At 29.8% G+C, this 21459-nt stretch overlaps 1 protein-coding gene and 1 pseudogene across 1 annotated transcript; both read left to right on the forward strand.

Annotated features, from left to right (window-relative positions):
• Positions 1–508: 508 nt before the first annotated feature.
• On the forward strand, positions 509–3241 carry LOC128162914 (multiple epidermal growth factor-like domains protein 10). The gene is made up of 4 exons (XM_052826334.1): positions 509–668; positions 755–816; positions 922–1059; positions 3033–3241. Exons 1-4 carry the CDS (start codon positions 586–588, stop codon positions 3239–3241), a joined length of 492 nt encoding a protein of 163 aa, XP_052682294.1. The 5' UTR covers positions 509–585.
• Positions 3242–17141: 13900 nt separating this feature from the next.
• LOC128162534 (multiple epidermal growth factor-like domains protein 11) lies at positions 17142–19579 on the forward strand (annotated as a pseudogene).
• The last annotated feature ends 1880 nt before the right edge of the window (positions 19580–21459 follow it).

Genomic DNA, 21459 nt, shown 5'->3' on the forward strand with positions numbered 1-21459 from the left:
AGAAAAACTATTTACTAGCAGAAGAAGAGACTTCTAAATACCTATATACAAATCTAAAGAACATTTAACATTTCTCCTTTCTAAGGTTAAGGTAGATGTGCGTGTATCTGTCGACATTGAAGATAGTAGATGGAATTTGGTTTTCGACTTTTTTTTTACCTGAAACACAAATGTTCACAAGAATGTAGACAACAGGCAAATTCATCAGTTATAGTTAAAACAATACACATTTTAGGCTTATGTAGGTCATACTGTATTTACTTTTTGGGGGAAGTAAAAGGGGAATTATATGTTTTACTATTACATATTTTTGATTTATCGAATCCTTTGATCGTTCATAAATTGCAATTATCACGTTTGCTATCTTTGAAATCTGATGTTAATTATTATGACATTGATACACTATAATTATTATCAATGAATACATCTAAGTAACTGAACTCTCATTTCCTTTTTTCAATAATAACACAAAAATCATTTTTATTTTGAAATTGTATTATACAAGGAAACGGAAACCTTAAGTCAAATAATTAACACAATGCCTCAAGGAACTCAGTCTTATTGAAACCACAAGAAAAAGTTAAAATGGAAACTTTTTTGACGCTGTGCTTTGTAACAGTGACAGTTCTGGGACTTTTTGGAAAGGAGTCCACAAACAACTGTGATAGGTAGGGGTTATTCATTAAACCAAAATATTAACACCATTATAGTATATATTTGTTTGCATATAAAATTGACTTTGGCATTTTTGTAGCACAAATGGAACCATATGTTGCTCTGGGTACATGTGGGATTCCTTTAAAGAACAATGCATACGTAAGCGTCCCTGCTATATACATGTATGTAATTATTATGCAGCTTATATCCTACCATTTAGTCTTATTCAAATGTACACTTAATGAATTTTTAACCTTTTCTCAGCTTGTAAAGAAGGATACACAGGAAAAAACTGTGCACTTGCATGTCCCTTCCCTTCATATGGACTAAACTGTCAATCGGCATGTGATTGTAGTGATGAAGACTGTAATTATGTCACTGGCTGTAGACATCATGCTAGAGGTATCAAAATATTTTCATTGACATTATACATGTACATACATTGTATAATACATATGGCTTCGATGGCGACATACAGTTATATTGCCCCGAGATGACAGTCAAGTCCTGGAGTGTAATGTCGCCCGATGCCGAAAAACAGATGGCTACAAATCACTCCGGGGCTTTCTTGTCATCTAGGTACATATATTCCGGAATTGTCGCCCAAGAAGACATATAAAATATATCATATAACATTTTCAAGATTCAATTCAGTTTCAGAACTTATTTACTTTATTAACAAGTATATTTTAATTATTAATGCATCTTCATATCTTACAAATCAATGTTTTATAAAATATCTATCGTTGCTTTAAATAAGTAGATAGTTTTTCAAATTAAACAATTAAAATAAGTTCCTCTAAATAAAAGATGCTGTCCTGAGTTTTTACGAGTAACTGTTTTCGTGCACTTAGCTAAATTTTGAACCCGGCGTAATTAAAATGCAGAGTTACTACACGCGATAGTGATACAACTGTTTTGGGAGGGCAATATAACAAATTCCTGTGAAATATAACTGTCTCCGGTAAGCCAATATAACTATTTCCGGCGTGATTCAGCAATGTTCAGGGCAAAGTTATAAAATTATCCTATTTTCAACATAACGATAAAAGATTCAAAAATGTCATAGATTCTTTTTATCTCATTTTAATATGATTTTTTTCCCGTAACAAATCTAACTATGTTCAATATCTTCAAAATTATATAACATCTTAAAAGTTATAATAAAACATGGGTTTTTTTACACAAAAAATACGATTAAAAGTAGTAAGAGTTTTTTTTAAGTTATTTAAATAATAAAATGCTTTCTTTGATAATTCATGCTGGAAGGTGTCGACAATGAAAACGAAATACATAACCCGTATTAGCGTGTTATGTATTTTTTACAATGTTCTCCACCTTCATAGCTCAAGTAAATCAGTTAAGAAACCGTTTTATTATTTTTATTTACATTTTTTTTAAACAAATTGTTAATTGATTGTTAAAAGAATGTAAAATTAACTTAATTAATGTTAATGCACCATAGCACGTTAGCTTAGAAAATCAAAGGCATTATTTCTGTCCAACAACAACCCTTACTGCACTTTGGTGATTATTCTTTATTTGAAATACTCTGAGAGAGAGAGAGAGAGAAAGAGAGAGAGAGAGAGAGAGAGAGAGAGACCGACAGAAATAGAAGTACATATTTTTTCGAAATATTGAAGTCATGTTTACATAAAACTGAATGCATTGTTCTTTATAAAGTTTATGCACGAAAGAGATTTTAGGAAAAAATCTTTTAATTCTAAAATATATTTTCATGATGGGTATAGTCCACTAATGGATCTTTCATAGGCGTTAATGTAAATATTAAGGATCATAGCTCCAGCCCTATTTTTCGTTCATCAAAGAGGGATCTCTTGAATGAAAGCTCGTCGACGTGTCTCTTATCTTTTAAAATTTCGTAGTTTGAAGTCAGACTCGTTTTCAGGAAAATGCCCATGTATTGAAAAACTTTTAAAATCAAAGTAAAAGTAGGGAATTTCATTTTTGGAAAGGGTGTGCATTCAAATTCGTTCCTTCAAATAATAACTTCATTTTGACACCTTTTTTATTTTAATTGCAATCCCCCCCTCTGACAGGTGTCAAGCGTTCTGATTTAAAATGTCCAAAAAATGTACCTCTTACCTTTTAACAAGTATGATTAAAAGGAAAAAGAGATCAGCACTCTGCAAATGTTTTGTAGTTTAACTTAACAATTACATGTACATTGTCTAAAACAACACATGATCTCATTTGTTTATTCCAAACGCTGTGACAAAGAAGTAAAGGGGAGCAAAAAATGTGATGTCATACTGGAATGTAATATATTAAAGCAGTAATGTTCTTTAAAAAACATAATTCATATATAATAAAATTAAAAAGTAAATAAAATACATTTTCATTCCTTTTTGTAGGTGTATTAGATGTTACAACAGAAAAACTATCAAGTTATAACGAATCAGTCTACAATACTCCAAACATTACTGCAAAATGGGAACCATCTGTCAACAATCGTTCCTTTTTATTTTCAATGATTGTGGTTATTGCAGTGCTCATCATCATATTTGCTATTTTTCTTTACACTCAGCTATTTGAGAAGCGATGGGTGATTTCTAATTTATGACTGACAATACTATTTGTGTCTTCATAGTCCAGTTATTACGTATTTTGTAACTACATGTAAATCAACAGTGATATCGTCCTACTTTGCTATTCCTACCCATATTGTTAATTTCTGAACTTTTTTTTTCTTTTTATCTTTTACAAATGTTGGAGCGGTAGTCCTAATACTTCCTAAACACTGATACCTATCGTCTACATCAGATTAAAACCGCCTATATAAAAAACGCTTATATTAAGTTATCCTTAAAGAGAAGTATTTTTTCTTTCCATAATGTTTTAAACATATTGTTAAATAAATCTAACAAATAAAACGAACTGTTTTAATAAGATAGCAAATATCCCGTCGTTGGATCGTTGTTATAAGCTTGTTTTACTTTAGATTATTAAACATAGACATGATCGAAAGGACGGTTAAGCATAGAACTTGAAAAATCATTCTTAAATTTAATTCTAAAAAGCGAGTGCTTAGTCCGTGCAACACGAAATACAGATGTATCAGTACTTTGATTATCTCTTGCGTAACGATATTATACTTTTTGTACAATAGGGGGGAAACTGAATCTTTAGATAGAGGCTTAAGGGTTATATTTTTGACTGTCGTAAGAAGTCCCACTACAGAAGTTCTTATATGTCAATCGAAAAAAAAAGAAATATGAAGACTCAGTATTATATAACTTTTCCGATGACCTTGACGTTGAGTTTTATGATAATTTGAGCGACAAAGTGAGACGCTTCAATTCCAAGAAGTCCAATGTCTTTAAGAAAAATAGTTGAAAAGTTACACATCGTAAGTGGTTTTTTTTAAACCTAAGAATGTTTTAGGGGCAGTTACTGTTAAAAGAGATACTGGACCTTTTTCAAAATGAAAGATTGATGGAGCCTCTGAGTAAACTAGAGACATTGGTAAACGTTTAAAATATTTATCTCTCATGGTTTCGGAGGAGTAACAATATCAAGCATTTTATACACAAATGACAAGACAATAACTTTAGAAGTTCTGGGAGTTACCCAGAAAAGTGTCATTTGGTGACATTACTGTGTATTATATCTGACATATTATAGAGAAGGCTGGTGAAATCAATTCAGTTACGTTCAAAGCTGGGTAAAAATAAGTAAAAAAAAAATAAAAAAGGATGTATCTAAGATGAACAAAATGTTATTTATTTGTTGTTGCAGAACAAAATACAACCTTGGTCTAATGGTTGACCTACAAGTTTTTAAAGTTTAATTACACTTCCTTTGTTGGTTTTATTGAATTACATAATAGGACAAGGAAAGGTTTAAAATGTGGAAATCAAATTGGATTTAGAATATCGAAAATTGTCGAAAACAATCGGAAATCTCAATTGCATTGATTCAGAATGTTACAACTACAGGGCAGTGTTTTTCCATTCTATAGATACATTTTAAACAAGTCGGTTATACTCTTTTTCGTTAAAAACAATGACAGTAAAATTGATTTGCATTGTTTTGTTGCTTGAGGTTTCTCTGATTAAGTCTGCAATTTGTCCACGGTAAGACATATACACTTAGTTTCTCGAAGTTTAACAAAGCATTGCATTTCTTATTTTCTTTAATTGTCTAAACGATTGTTTATCATCTTAAGTAATATATTTAAGTGAAAACGCAAGACAATGTTGTGTTGGATTTAAATGGAACGATACACAAGAAACATGTTTACGTAAGTGCATTTCTTAAAATTAATTTTGTGTGAGTTATATATGACGACCGAATTTCATTAATAAATCGATATAACATAATTATGTTTACCAAAACGTTAAATTTTATTGCCAGCGTGTGAAAAAGGATACGTTGGAATAAACTGTAGCTCAAAGTGCGTCTTTCCTTGGTATGGAATGAACTGTATGTCAAACTGTAACTGCTCTGAGAACGACTGTGATCATGTGTACGGTTGTGTAATATCAAATGAAGGTAAACATTTTTTTTCATTTATTTATTTTTTTTTTTGCTTTTATTTCATTTCGGATTCACATTTTACTCATATCATCTTGATTCTTTCATTTGTCCTAAACTATAAAACAAAACACCTTACATCTGTGTATAATACCGAGCGCAGCGAAAAGCGGGCAAAGCCCCGCGGGTAGGTTAAGGCAACTCCGAGTTCAATGACCGTAACAATTTTGATCAATTTAAAAACTGTTTATTTTTATGAAAACAGTGCGGAATATTAATACCAAGTGAATGTGCTCACCAAGATATTATTTTTCTACTTCGCAATCGACTCGATGTTTGAAGCTGCCGTGCCACGGTATCACGTGACAGTTAAAAATAGATCACTTTTTTACCTTAACTAAAAATCAAAAAGTGTAACACTACCCCAAAGTTTATTTGTATGTTTGCTACAATAATTCAATTGGCTATTAGTTCATGTTTATTAGTATTACTGATAGAATCCTATTGTTAATCGCATAAAATAAATAATGTAAATATTTATTGGAAACCCTCTCAACTTCTATAACTTCATTGAAAATACTACGTATTTTTCATTTAAAACAACAAAGCACAGGATGATTCTAGCAGCACTTTTCAAGTAGTTTAGGTCATATACCGTTGATATTTACTAAAGCCATCTTTCATAATATCCGGGGTAGTGTTACACTTTTCCCTTTTATGTACACACTGATAGAGGAAAGGCTGGTCAAGCCTTATAATTATCGATCTGCTTACCTTATAACACTCGCTGATTAAACAATATATGCATGCCTGTATTATCCTGATTATATCCTAACTGACGCTCGTCTAAATCTTAGGTATCTGTATTAAATAAGTATTATTTCGGAATTGTTTACATTTCATTGCAATGATTTGTCTCCCGACATGATATTCTCTATTAAACATGCTTGTGACGTCATCAATTATAATTATATGTAATATAGAGAAATCGAAGATATATTCAGTTAGAAGAGTTTCTAGTGATATGTTATGCCTGTAGTTTGTATAATTTAAACCAGAGATAAAGTTAAAATCGACATGTTTCTAATTAAATATGACATCATGCTGCTTATTGTGACGTCATATCGATCAGAGGAATTTGATCGCTGAGAGATGCCTTATCATACCCGCGCCGCCTCGCGAAACGAGGATTAATGATAGCAGGTATTAAAAGAAAATCAGTGAAAATTGAAAGTTAAAACGGGCTACTAAGGTCAAAAAATATTTCTTCCAGCCCTGGGTGCCGCCATATTGGCAGCCATTTTGTTTTTAAAAAGTTATTTCGATTATTGATTGACTTGTACTCATCGATGCGTATTGCCCTTAAAACCGATTAAGGTGGCTCACTTCACCTTGAAATATTTTCTCAAATTAGCTGAACAACACTTGATTATGATAGTTATAATAATAGATAAGAAGTATTTAGTCAAATAGGCAAAAGATGAGCAATTTTGGATTAAAAAAAAATATATTTTCCAAAATCTAATTTAGTGAATATTATCTAAATCTCCAGGCGGATTCGAACTCATGATCAGCGGTTCAGTAGCCCAATACTTTAACCACTGAGCTACGACGATATACAACCAAAAAGAACGATATGAACAGTTTAACAAAACATTTAAATCGTCATCTCGTGACGTAATGTATTAAAAAAGTATAAGTCTGGGTGAAGTGGGGTACTTTAAAATGTTCCAGTCTTTTAAACGAAGGTATGATTTTAGTTTTAAAAAAATAAAAGAGGAATCCAGATAAGTTTTGATAGTGCTTCAATCTAGAAACACGACTAGTTTTATGTATGTCTGATCAAATCTAACACTTATTTTATAGAAGACTTCCCCTTGGCTGACGATTTAGATGAAAATATGACAGTTATCGGTAAGAGAGATGAGGAGCCACTGAAATTTAATGTCATTGTGTACTCAATTATTGGACTTGTAGCAACTTCTGTTTTGTTTATAGTTTTATATATTTGTACACACCTAATGGAGAAGTGCTAAATGCAAAATAAAAGTTTTCAGGCATACTAATATGATCAAAGTTTCCAGTTAAATCTGCTCTAGAATCATTCCAAGATGGTTTGTTCTAATCAGATATAATCAAAATTTTTGTTGTGCATACGGTTTAGAGATTGCAATTCCGTATTATAAGCGCCGTGAATGAAATTGTTGAACTACGTTAACGTTATTTTAGGGTTTTTTTCTGAAATAAGACATCCTTAGTGTATTTGATTTTTGTATTTGTTGTATGCCTTAATAGTTATGAGTAGTATCTTTCTAATATGATTTGACTATTATGTTAATCCATTAAGTTATATAATACTTTAAATTGGTTCTCGTGTACTTTGCAAACTTTCTGCAGTAAAAAAATGCTTTATGTCCACGCTATGTATTTAAAGGTTACGTGTACTTAGAATGAAAAATAAAATCCCCTCATGATATGATAATTGTGTGCTATTTACTTGTTACATGTATTATAGTGTTATATTTCACTTTAAATGACCTACTAGTACTTTTTGAGTTAATGGCCATTGAATATTTTTTTAGAAATTGAAGAAAAATCTCTAAAATTAAGATTATTATGATTATTATGATCATTATGATTTAATTTTTTTAGTTGTAATAATAATACAAATTGCCAAACCTTTAAGAAAATGAAAAAAAGTCAGTGAGACTTAAAAGATACAAAGCATTTATTTTCATTGATTTTTTTTTAGAAGTATTTCAGTCCAAATTTCCTCTATCATTTTTCAAAAATAAGATGGTAATGCTAAAAAAAACTTTTAGTATTTGACTATTCATATCAATTTTATTCCGCTGGCACAAAACTTTAATGAGGTAAATAATCAGAATTTTGAAATAAAGTGCCTTTTTTTGTTTTAAGCATTTCTAATATCTTGTAGTATGTGCCATACGTTTATTTTAAAGAAAGTTTTACTCATGACATTCAACTTTAAAACAATCTGAATTTAAGCACTCAAACTCCGAGTTAACAACGTCCTTAAATTAAGCGTTTTCTTGATTGAATTTAACGAGGCCGGGTCTAATTTTTTTTGCCCTAGATTTTTGGATGAAACTTTTTACATGAATTTCTACTGATATAATTATTATTTTAAGATTAAAAAATAAGACATTTACCACACCGTTTGTTTAGGGGGTCATCTCAAAGTTTGTTAATTTTTAACATAGGACCCTATGGGATTTTGCTTGAAATGTATCAATTTTGCATATTTTTTACATTTTTTCAAAACTTCTGCCCTAGGGATTTCTTTTTCTGTTCTACATATTAAAGTTATTGCTAAAAGGCATCAAATGGTCAAATAAAAAAAACCTTTTACCTCCTGGTTTGTTCCAGGGGTCTTATCAAAGTTAATTTTTGTATGCCCAATTTCCCAGATTCGTCAGATAATGGTTATTTTTTAATTGACAAAGGCGGAAAAGGTGATCTATGTAGTATTATTAAAACATTCAGACATATTTAAGTAATAAAAAAATATATAACATCACACATGAGAGGTCATTACTATAAAATACATGGTTACTGTCTTGAAATATATGAATTAAGCTATATTTAGGCGGGTTAAGAAAACGGCAGAGGGCTAGGCTTGCTGAACCCTCTTCACGTTTTCGACCCGAGCCCAAATATAGCTTATAGTTCGAGACATTTATGTTTATTCCACATTATAACATTATTTTTACGCATCAAACGAGATATTTTCAACAATTTTCGCTGAATATCTCCAACTGAAACTATCACGCCATTGCGTCAACCAAGCAAAAAGATGACGTCACAATACAAATGAAACGCTGCGCGAAAGCGTGCGTACTCGTTCTGTACTCGGCCTCGTTAAGTCAGTATGCCTAAAGGAATGTACATACTTCTTTAACCCCAAGCTTATGGTAGTATATACACTCTGAAACTATAGGAATTGTTTTGCTTTAAGTGGCATGGTTACGATGTTGGTCATTTTTTTCTTTCTTTGTTGTTGACAAAGCTTGCAGAATGCATTTCCAATAATCATCCAAAATGTATGTGTCATTTGTCGAATTATAAGCAAGATACAGTAATCACGTTTTTCATTATCTTTTTTACCTTTTACGACTTGCATTCTAATTATGGATGAGTTTTAGAAATGCCTTGCTGAAGCATTGTAAAAATGGAGAAATAAATTTACACCTAAATCTTTTCCATGCCCCTTTAAAGACAATTTTAAGTCAAATTTAAGTTCACAGAATAGAAGAGATTTATATTATTGTTAAGACATACTGATACATACATGTAACGATTCAATATGGGGAAGTTCATATTTCCCGTATAGGGAAGTTTATTTCAAACACATTTCCTTTACATCTGTCCATGGATGGCTTATAAAGCAAATGAAAGGACTTTAATACCAAGTGTGAACGTAATAGATTACTTTCAAAATACAGTGCAGTATGTTTATGTTTGATTGAAATATCACTAAAGGTACGGGTTTGTACAGACAACTTTAGATAATGTTTACATGGAAAACATTATACCAAGCTTTTTGATTAAGGAAACTCATTAGTATTTTATTTAGCATTTTAATATTTACTTTCCTTGTCGTGGCGTTTTGTGTTGAAGTAGTTGACTGATTAAATAAACCTTCAAATTGTACAAACTAGAAACAGAAAATAAAACTTGATATTTCATTTCGTTAAAATAAACGTTTTACCTTTTATATAAACATCCATATGACAGATTTAACTGTTGTTCAACACTGTATTGAAATGCAACAGTTATATGCTATTACATCTATATGTTATTATCTCACAACTTGCAGAATTAAAAAGGAAAGGGTTGTGTTTAGTAAAAGTTTTTTTTTTCTAAAATTGTCTCTTCTTGAATTTAGTCACCCTAATATACAGTTCCATAAATGTTCATATTTTTACAATATGAGTCATTGTTGTAATTCTTGGAGAGGGTTTACATAAGTCTTGCCTGTTCCCAATCAATTTGGATTCTTAATAAAATATGCTTAATAAAAAATTGTTCGAATTCCTTGTTACATATTTTTTTTTACATGAGCAATGAAAAAATATGCGATAAATAGCATCTCCGTCTGTCCAAACCAACCCTACATACGAGTATGTAGGAATTTAAATGAGATTGTTTTATCTAATTGTTTTTCATATATAAGCACATCATGAAAACAACTTTATTAAAGCGCTAAGCATAGCTCAGCGCTTTATTGTCGTTAGACTTCTACTTCCGGTGCAAGGAATAACCGCCCCCTATGAGCAGAAGTTTACATCATTTAAACTGGTTAGGGAACCAGTTTCAGGAGCTGCACGGGCTGGTACGGGCTACTGTGAATTTGATGTACAGGGCTTACATACATCATTGCAGGGGCTGCCACGCAGTGATGAGGAAATATATCGCGTATACAGAAACTAAAATGTTATATACATACATGTATATCTTTTACAAACAGAAGCTGGGTTAGCGCTTTTCAGTACTATGAGTACTTTGATATTATTTAGGGTTTGTTTATATTAACTTGATTTTTTTGTTTAAGCTTGGTATTGGATAAATGGCAATCGATCTTGATGAACCTGATATATATATAAATAACTTATGTACGTTCACCTGAAGAAGGATGTAAATCCAGAAAGCGCTAGTGAATAGAAACTTTGGAACTGTTCATTTTCTTTTTCTTTTTTGATTATTTATACTGTGTGGTATCACCCTTCACTCATTTTGGATTATATATATATATATATATATATATATATATATATATATATATATATATATATATATATATATATATATATATATATATATATATATATATATATATATATGAGAGGTCACCGTCATTCATTTTGTTGAAGACATTGCAAATCTAAAGGTTTTTATATAGAGATAAACGTTGTCTTTTACAGTGCAATTCTGTATTAGTCTTATACATTGAATGATACTTCCTTTGTTATTATAATAATGTGTAAGTGTGCAAATCTTGCAACTCATACATGTAAGACCAGTAAAATAGCAAATTTACACAAAGTTTCCATGGATATCAATAAAAGTATTTTAGAGCGTGATATGTGCATAATTAGTCACATTTTCAATTTCTTCGATATGATATTAAAAAACTATGACTGTGTATTTCAGCAGGGTTGTTTGAATTCTAAGTGAAAATCTCTTGAGAAGTATTTCTTTAAAATACTAATTGCACAAAAATTCAACAGAATATCTATAAAATCAAATCAAATCCTAATAAAATATCGTAACCAACTTTGTAGAGGTGAAGGACAAGTACATTGTGGTCAATTAATAAATGTAAAATATTTATTTGAAGATGACGATTTAAGTTTCAATCACAATGTTAACTCTTCCAATGCATATAACATTACGTCGATAATAGAAAGTATACATGACTAGTCACATTGTATATCCTTTCTTTTCATCATATCGAATGACACAAACAATATCTTAAATGTATGATTTGTAATTCAATGTTTGGAATTATGTCTTATTTGGTTTTCCTGGCTATTATTATTACATGCTTAGCGCATGTGTCAAATTAATTATTTAATTGAGTATCATAATTAACTATTTCCGAATTTAAGTATTCAAATCAAAACAAATCAACAGAATAATCCAGAACGTGAATATCGAACATCACGTATCAATGTGAAAGTTTGTAAAATCATTATGATTTTCTTGCACCTAAATCAAATTGTACGGGAAAAAAGACAAAATCAGTGATGAATATGACATTTTGCACTTTTCATGTAATACTGATTCAAATTTTTACAGTCGGATCTATGAGCTTATGTTCCAAGTAAGTAAAAATTAATTTACAAATTTTTATTTACTGTTTTAGAATTCGGTTTATCTATATTGCTCACAAATGTATTTTTAAAAAAACCTTGTAGCATTGATGGTACATATGGTTGCTGCCATGGGTATAAGATGGACATTGCACAAAATACATGTATACGTATGTCTCTTTTTTATCATATACTTAATGATTAAGAGAAATCAATCTAACGTTTGAGAATAAAGTTCACTACAACGTCCTGTTCAGAATCTTGAAGGTGAAAAAATTGTGATGTATTATTGACTAAGTGAATTTCACATAATTTTTCCCCATTATTTATAAGCAATACATTATGTATAATAATACTTTTAGCGTGTGACCGTGGATTTATAGGACCAAACTGTGTAAAGAAGTGTAGAAATCCTACGTACGGACAAGGTTGTCAGTCTCTGTGTGACTGTAATGCTACACACATGTACTGTCATCATGCCAACGGTTGTATGCAATTTCCAGGCAAGATTCTTCATTAATATATCAGAGACCTCCGTTTTATGTGTATATTTGTTATGGTAGAATAAACAGGGGTTTACATTTGTATTTCATAAAATTAAGTTCAGTATAAAAACAAATAATTCCCTGCGTTCTTATTTTTTTCGATTCGTCATTTTCTGATTTCTGTTAATTGAATTAGATAGAAGGCTATTTATAATTTTAAAAAGTGTTAAATTCAATATTATTTTAATGAATAGCAATGAAGGGTTTTTTTGTAGAATATGAAAATCAATCAACAACACATATGAACTTCAAGACTGTCAAAAAAGAACAGATGACCTTAGTTAGCAACAACACTGATAAAGGTAAATACGACTCTCAGAGAATCAACGAAGTCAACCATCATTTAATTTGTAATTTATATCTTCCTGTATGCATAAAGAGCGCCAACTTCAAAAATAAATCAAGATAGTTTATAGAATTATCAAACAGAAGGTTAGGGATTCTTTTCATATACAGTCACCGCCAATAGTTTAAGTGTTATATCTCGTTCCTATCGTTCTACTTTACATGATATAACACAATATTAAAAAGCATCAATATATAAATATATAATTGATAATTTTCAAAAAAGATATCGCTGCAATTATCATCATTCAGTGCATATTCATATGAACAGATTAAACTCTATTTATAAAAAAATATTTATCCGCTCAGAATTAATTTAATCTGAGCCGTACCTATTTATATAAAAATCAGAGAACAAAAAGGTAGGTTGCACTCCGCCACTTTTGTGACTTTATTATTTACGCAAATTTACTTTTCATATAATCAGAAAAGTGAAAATAAATAGATACCCCATTAATTCAGGTAATGAATGATGTAATAATCCATTACACACTATACCAAAAACATGATCCTTGTGGTCCGTAAGTGGTCTATGTATTTAGATATATACATTTTATATAATGGAAGTATATTCCCACAAAACGTGTGTAAATGGTAGGGAAACAATATACCAATAATGTTTGGACACGTATATTTTCAACCTGCGTTTAGCACGAGAAGCAACTCCTTAATGAATTTGCTGGAGAAGTTTTCAAACATATCAAATCTCTGAGTTTAATAATATAATTCTGGTATAAAATCGTTGAACACATATATATTGTAAATTATAATTATTGTTTAATTACAAAAATTCCGAAATTATAACAATGATTGTCTTATAAATTCATCTGATGTATTGCTGCAAAATAATACATGATGTATTTAGGCGAAACAATATATTATTCTCCAAAACATGAAATGCGTTTCTAGATTGTTATTAAGATTTATTGAATGAAATGTGTTCCGATTAACTAGATATTTGAATGAAAATTGTTAATTTGTTGTAGCTTCAGCAATACATGTTGATTATTTCTGAATCAGAAAATTTGTCTATTCCATTTTGTATTGTATCAGAAGTGATAAAATTTAAGTACCATATCTTGAGAAAGAAAGGTTTTATATGTTTAAATGTCTTTATATGTTGTTTTTATTGGGGGTTTTTAAACATGTAATATACCATGAATACAATTTTAAATGACATGCCTATAAAAAATAAACTAAATGCACAAGGCATTGCTGGTTTTTGATACCGAATGAAGAAAAGTAAGTATTAAAAGAACTACTTGTATATAGATCAAACATTTCAATTTACTAAAAAATGAGCAAGTTTTAGATGATTTGTTTATGATTCGTTTTTTATATTATTTAGATGTTTTCAATATTACATCAGACAACTTCACGGATTTCAAAAATACGATGTGTGATACAAGGAAAAGACAATTTAAAGGAAGCAATACTTATATGTTTGTTATAATTGGACTTGCAGCTGTGTCTTTTATCATATATATGATGTATTGTTATGCACGTGTGTTAGAGAACCGCCAATTGAACACCAGTTCAGTTTAGAAAACTTAAATATTTTCCAAGATTTACTGAAGTAAAGTCATTTTTTTTTCGATTTTCTTATCTGACTTCATAAACTTTGCATTGAACCTGCTGATTTTTTTTTTTTGCAGTACACAGTGACAAAAGTGTGTTTAATTAGTTTTATGTTAAAAGTTTAAGGAATACTTAAAATAATTTCAAGGCGAGATAGATTATCGATAGCTCGCGTTATTTTGTTGCAATCAAAGAGAAATTGAAAAAACATATTACTGTATTACATACATACTTTTATGCATTTATAAATGTTTACTTTGCTACATTATTGTTAAAACGCAATTTTGGTATATCTTGTCTGTTCAAATGCTTACATAATTTTGGCATTTATAAATCGAAACCCTGATTCCTGATAAAGCACGACTAAACAATTATTTTTAAAGAAGAAATCAATTAACCTCAGTCATTTATTCTGGGACTTGTTTAAATACAAAGACTTGAAAATATATCCCGCTGCTTTTTATAGCTTAATTCGTTGATTTAATTTCATTGATGTGCACGTGGTTACATTCGACCCAATATTTAAAAAATCCTGATGTTATAAAGTTTAAAGATGCAAATTAGAAAAACTAAAATAACTTAAGTAGGGTTGAAATGCACATATTTTTTAATGATTTGTTAAAAATCTTTTTCTTTAATCCCTGTAATTATCAGTCATCTTGAAAGAAATGTTAGTCCAAGGAAGAATAGACTCTATACTTCTACTTATCGGGGCTATGTTATGCTTAAATGGCTACAGGTCACATCCCCGACGTCAATCACCAATATTTCTATGCATAATATGACGTGAGTTTTCTTCCTCTAAATTTTAAGTCCAACTACACATTGCATTTTATAAACATAATGATATCTACAGCATATTTCCTCATATTTGGTACGATCACCATATTCTTGGCTACCAATCGAACTTCATACTCTTTAGGAAGCCAATCTTGAAATGCACACGATTTTAACATATATAAATCATCCAAATGTATTTTGATGTTCTATAGTTTACGAGCATATCATTGTAAAATGGTACTGAGCCTCCATAAAAGAATATTATGTATTAAAGAGAACTGGACAAATTGTATTTAAATGCCATTTAATATCCATTTTTTTCGACGTTAAAAAAGATATTATATAATTTATATTTAAGATCATCATTAATTATCAAAAATTGTCACCGATGATTGCATAAAAAAGAAATATTTCACATTCAAAATTTTTAAAATTATTCATTTGCATAATCTAACGACAACTTTATTATACATACTTTGTTTTTCCATTTAATACATAAAATTATTATTAACAATCAACTCCATTTTTATAAAAATCAATTTGAAGTAATGTATATTAATTTTCCGTATAATCATCAAGACTTTATGATTTATAGTTTTATTCTAAATGCATGTAATATTGATAAAGACATATATAATTCTTTTCTATTGAATTTCAAAAGAATATCAGAATCACTTTCATTCAGCTTTGATATTATACACAATACTTCAAAGTATTAAACATATGTTTCACGTTACATTATAACAGCGTGTTGTTTATAGCACGACTAGACTGTTTAGGTCAAATAAATGATTAAAAATAACGTAAGGACAAAAACACAAACATTTGACAATTTACATGTGCCACCGTAATAGCAGCATGGTTTTATTTGTATAAATCTGATAGTAGGTAACACAGGATGAATCTCTGCCATTCGGTCAATTGAAAGGTGACTGAAAGGTAACTGAAAAGTGACCAAATGGCATAGCTTTGCCATTCAGTCACCTTTCCAGACCATTCAGTTATCATTTAGTTGACTGAATGGCATAGATTCATCCTGTGTAAATAATAATATGTTTTTCATTAATGTACCAATCAACATGTATGATTTTTAATGACTTTTTGTTTAACTGGACTGCTGTTTCTCGTCATCAGAAAGTTGATATGTTATGGTATGGTATGGTATGGTATGGTATGGTATGGTATGGCAAGTATGGTATACATATATTTCCATAAATTTTGATACGTTCATTAAACTCTGAAATCTTTATACATAAGGTTAACCTTTTTGTGTTCTACAACATTAAATTGAAATATTAAACTTCATATTTACAAGAATGTGTGTGGAGAAAAAGAGACTGAAGATGTCGTTTAAGTGGTTAAATACAATCTAAAGCATGAACTTTGGTTGTTACTAACACATATATTTTGAGAACAATTCTAAATATCAATACAGTCTGTTTACTCCTACATGTACATGTATACAATCATACTCATCATTCATATATTGTTTACATATGTTATACTGATCATTGCACTTCAAATTTATGCAATTGTTTGAAATATGTTTCCGCCACATCTGTCACCAATTAGCATTACTAGGAAAAACATTGCTCGTTAATTGAGGAAATTTATTTTCAAATGAAAATATTGCACATGTTACATTGCTTTGATCTCAAGGTTTGCCATTTCTTTTGAGTGAACTTCACGGAACAAAATTACATACATGTACCATACTAATTGGAAATTTTAATCCATATTCAAATACTATAAAAAAAATTTGGCTATCCTTACATATCTATAACAATTCAGATGCGATGGAAAATGTTATGACTTTTTGTTTTGCTTTACTGATTATGCCTCAAATGCTGGTAGCTGTATCAATGAATATCTGTAAAGGGTAAGTATTAGAATATTATTTACAATGAATGTTTCAGAAATGTTATTCATCTCAATAAATCGAGTATCATGTATTTTTTTTTTGGTAGAATAGACGGAGAAAATTGCTGTAACGGGTACAGATGGGTTCAAGATAAATGTATAGGTATAAATTGTCTTAAATATTTATAAAAATAAGATTTTAACGTGTATATGTTTCTTTGTAAAATGTAATCCATCAAACAGTATTCACGCATTTGTAAAAATTTGATGTACATATTTATATGCTTAGCCTGTGAAATAGGATTTATGGAACAGACTGTAACACCACGTGTCTTTATCCTACGTTTGGAAGGGACTGCCAGTATGTGTGTGACTGCAATGCCACAAATTGTGATCATGTTAAAGGCTGCGTACAGAATATTGGGGGTATGTACACATTATTCTTTCGATCATAGAATAAAACGTACTGATATTTTAGAATTTAAAAAAAACCCACAGATTCTTTCTAATATATCTCATATCTTTGCAGTTGCAATGGTACATATTTGATATAAAATAGATTGATAATACATATAAAACTGAGGTATCTGTTACAGATTATAAAATTAACTCAACACTGCAATTGATTTCCAAGACTGACACAGAGGAACGAATTGGTAATTTATTAATAAAACAAAGTAAATAGAAGATAATACTCTTCAAGAGTATCAGGTATTTTTGTTTTGCTCATGATGTATAGACATTCAAGGCGTTATCGTGACGGTACTATGTCGCACATGCCAAAACACGCGTATTGTTTTGAAAACGTATGTTTAGCATTATGGGGTTTATAAATTTTCTATTTTTGATATAGTAGGTCTATAACAGAACATATTAAAGAATCATATGACATAAATCGACAAATCAAATGCTTGGTGAAAATACGATATTATAATAAATGATTATACATATGATTATGGTTCAAGTTTCAGTAATAGTACACACAATGAATCTAAAAGTTACAGTCGGGCGACAAAATTGATTCGGAAATAGTATAAAATAGACCGTAATATCATAAAAATACTACACGCAAATATCAGGATCGATCGGAAACTCGTTACAAAAACAAGCGGGCGAAAAAGTGTGTGTAGGGGTATTGTAAACGTAATTTTATGTAAAAGCAGGTTAAGTTCCAGCGAGATAGTTTGGCAAAGATATATCCTCTGTGACTATAATGAGTGAAACAAAAGTATTGTTAAACGATTTTAAGAAACATTTGTATTTTTCGACTGTTACTTTTAACTCAAACATGTACCCACTACTAAATTTGTATATATGTTTCTGTAAAAATCCAATCGGATTTAATTGGATAAAAGAAGGTCCTACAATCATATATAATTTACTATTAATATGCAATTTAGTTTGATTTTGACAATAGTTTTAGTTCCGTTTCCTTACTTTCTTTTGTAAAATGCCTGAATAGACGATTTTTCAATAATTTAAATGATACTTATTAATATGGCGCCAATGAGTTATTGATTTTATAAGTTGATAAAAATCAAAGCGTTCTAACAATTAAAATGTTGGCTGGCCTTCCGGTCAAATATCAAAATTGTTAGAAAGTTATGTCATAGCTAACTAATAAATATATTTGTCTAATCTTGCCGGAACAGAAATAGACGAACGGTTTTGCGGCATTAATTTCTGACCTATACAGGAAGTAATATTTGCATTTGAAGCAAAGGGTACAACAAAACAGTTATTGGCTGTGATTTAAAAAGCATGTGATTTGTTAGACCTATTGACAGAATTTTTTTCGGCCTTGGGCAATATTTTTATACCTTCGGGTCCAACGTGCTAACCTCATTTTCAATCAACAACTGTATACTATAAAGAAGATTCAATATGTAACAGAGCATTGAGAAAAAAGATTGTGAAGAAATAGGTGAATTTTTTTTTGTTTATTGTTTTTTACCTTACATGGTATGTAACATAAGCACATTTTAAATTATATTCTAAGCAGTTATTGATTTTATTTACACGACGTGATTATCGCACTAAATGAAAATGTACATATCCATTATTATAGATATATTTCGCACAAATGATATGAATAATGATTGGTGTCTTATTACTCTTCTACACTTTTTATATGTATTGATATTTTGGTTATCTTAGATTACTTATTCAAACATTTTTTAATGTTTTCTTACAGGTCCTTCCAATCTTTCTGAAGAATCTACAACGCATACCAATACTTCTGAATGTGCTGCAATTAAAACACCTCATAAAGGAATCAATTATCTGCTGTATCCAATATTCGGACTAACAGCAGTATCTTTAATCATATATATGGTGTATCTTTACACACGATCTTTAGAAAGACGCCTAGTGAAAACAAACACAGTATAACAAATTATATTTATAAAACACTCATATTTGAATCTTAAAACCAAAACTGTGATTATATATTTTACCACATTATTTCAAATACAAATTACTATTACTTTGTTTCTTTAATCAACATCTTAAATGGGTTAGTGTAAATCTTTCTAAATAGATTTGAAACTGATTTTTTTCCTTCATTCACCAAAGTGAAAAAAACTGTTGATATTTTATTGTAACCTTGTTTTCAACATGAATAACTGTATTCTACTTTAATAAACTTTGCAACTAGACTGCTTTGTTTCTTATGAAACTTTAGTTATCAAACTGTTGGCAAGAGTCTTTTGTTAAACGATTAAACAAAATGCACTGCGTTTTAAATCATGGATACTGTTATAACAACGATGAATACATTATTACACACTATTAAGCTCAGTAACAAAATCGTGTTTGTTTATGAAAAATCTTATCAAAGCTTATAGCAATGAAATGGAGATATAAAATCACGCAAAATACGTCACCTTATACGAGGTTTGAAACCATTTAAAAAGAATTACACTCTTGGTTATTTTTTTAAGAAGCCACGTCCAACGCAACTCAATGTCAAACTTTGAATTGTTTACGGTCAGGTAAATGTTTTTCCCACTGAACATTTTTTTTTGTATTTTGAAACATCTTTTTTCATACTAAATACATGCTCTTTTTAAAAAAGTGTACTATTTTAAAAATGCAATATCCTTTAGACCTTGGTGATATTGTACGTTCTTTAATTTTCCTGAGGTTAGACTAGTGGTACATGTAACTGTTGGTTAAAGGAAAAGGAAAAAAGATATATGTTTTAAATGAAGCATGAAAGGTTTGGACAAGTATTTGATAGCCGCGTGAGGCTGAACGAGAACATTTTCGCACAAGAGAAAGTATTTTGACTCAGAAGAACCATGATGTAGAAGGAAATTTATTAAATTACACAAGATGCAGTTACCATCCAACTCATGGTGGCCAATCCCATACAGGGAAACATGATTCGAACAAACTTAATTCTTATATACCTTACGTTGGGTTCACAATTTCACAATTTTAAAGATGTTCTGTATTCGATACTATTGATTGAAAGTATTTCCAGGATATGTGTCACCTGACTAGCTTTTGTATAACCGAATATTGTTTTTGAATTGATTGCATAATCAAGTATCACGGCAAAGTTTGTTTTATTGTTAGTTAACATCTGCCGTTGAACTATATAAAAAACTTAGTTCCTTAAGCATAAATATTGCTTTTCACATTAACAGAAGAACATGGTAAATGTGTGCATTGTTTTTGTAACATTGCATCTAATGCTTGCAGCTGTCTCCACGAAAATCTGTCATAGGTGAGTATGTATAACGGTCTTTTAATAGTTGTTATTGATATGTTACTCTTTATATATATAATCTAAAATGAGGTAGGTTAATCCACACAAGTTATAGATAATAAAAAATATCAGAAAGCCGATTCGAAACTCTACCGGTTTCATTATTACAATGAAACTGGTAGAGTTTTGAATCGGCTTTCTGATAGATATATATATATATATATATATATATATATATATATATATATATATATATATATATATATATATATATATATATATATATATATATACTTAAATAAATAAAACAGAATGCGACAGTCTAAATTAATTAAATTGTTTCCTGTTAGCGCTTTCAGCCATGTCGGCTCTTCAGACAGTTATATAAAATTTTATAGTGTATAGTGAGTGTCGTTATACGCCACATTTCAACAAAACCAATCACAAAAAACTAACTTCCCATATAACTAGGTTATTTAGGTGTCGCTATTTTTTCAAACGCATTTCATGTGGTTATATCAGAAATTTCGTTCTAAACCACGATATACGTAAACAATAAAATAATGTTTATGCTTCTTTTTGGTATAATAGTATATTGCATTGCATCAAATAATACACAAATCACATTAACTGTTTATGATTTTTG

The sequence above is a fragment of the Crassostrea angulata genome, chromosome 9 (assembly GCF_025612915.1).
Source record: "Crassostrea angulata isolate pt1a10 chromosome 9, ASM2561291v2, whole genome shotgun sequence".
In the NCBI taxonomy this organism is placed as follows: Eukaryota; Metazoa; Mollusca; class Bivalvia; order Ostreida; family Ostreidae; genus Magallana; species Magallana angulata.

Coding starts and splice junctions, on each gene's coding strand:
- LOC128162914 (XM_052826334.1), top strand. CDS start 586: ATGGAAACTTTTTTGACGCTGTGCTTTGTAACAGTGACAGTTCTGGGA. Junction 669..754: donor TCCACAAACAACTGTGATAG/GTAGGGGTTATT, acceptor GCATTTTTGTAG/CACAAATGGAACCATATGTT. Junction 817..921: donor CTTTAAAGAACAATGCATAC/GTAAGCGTCCCT, acceptor ACCTTTTCTCAG/CTTGTAAAGAAGGATACACA.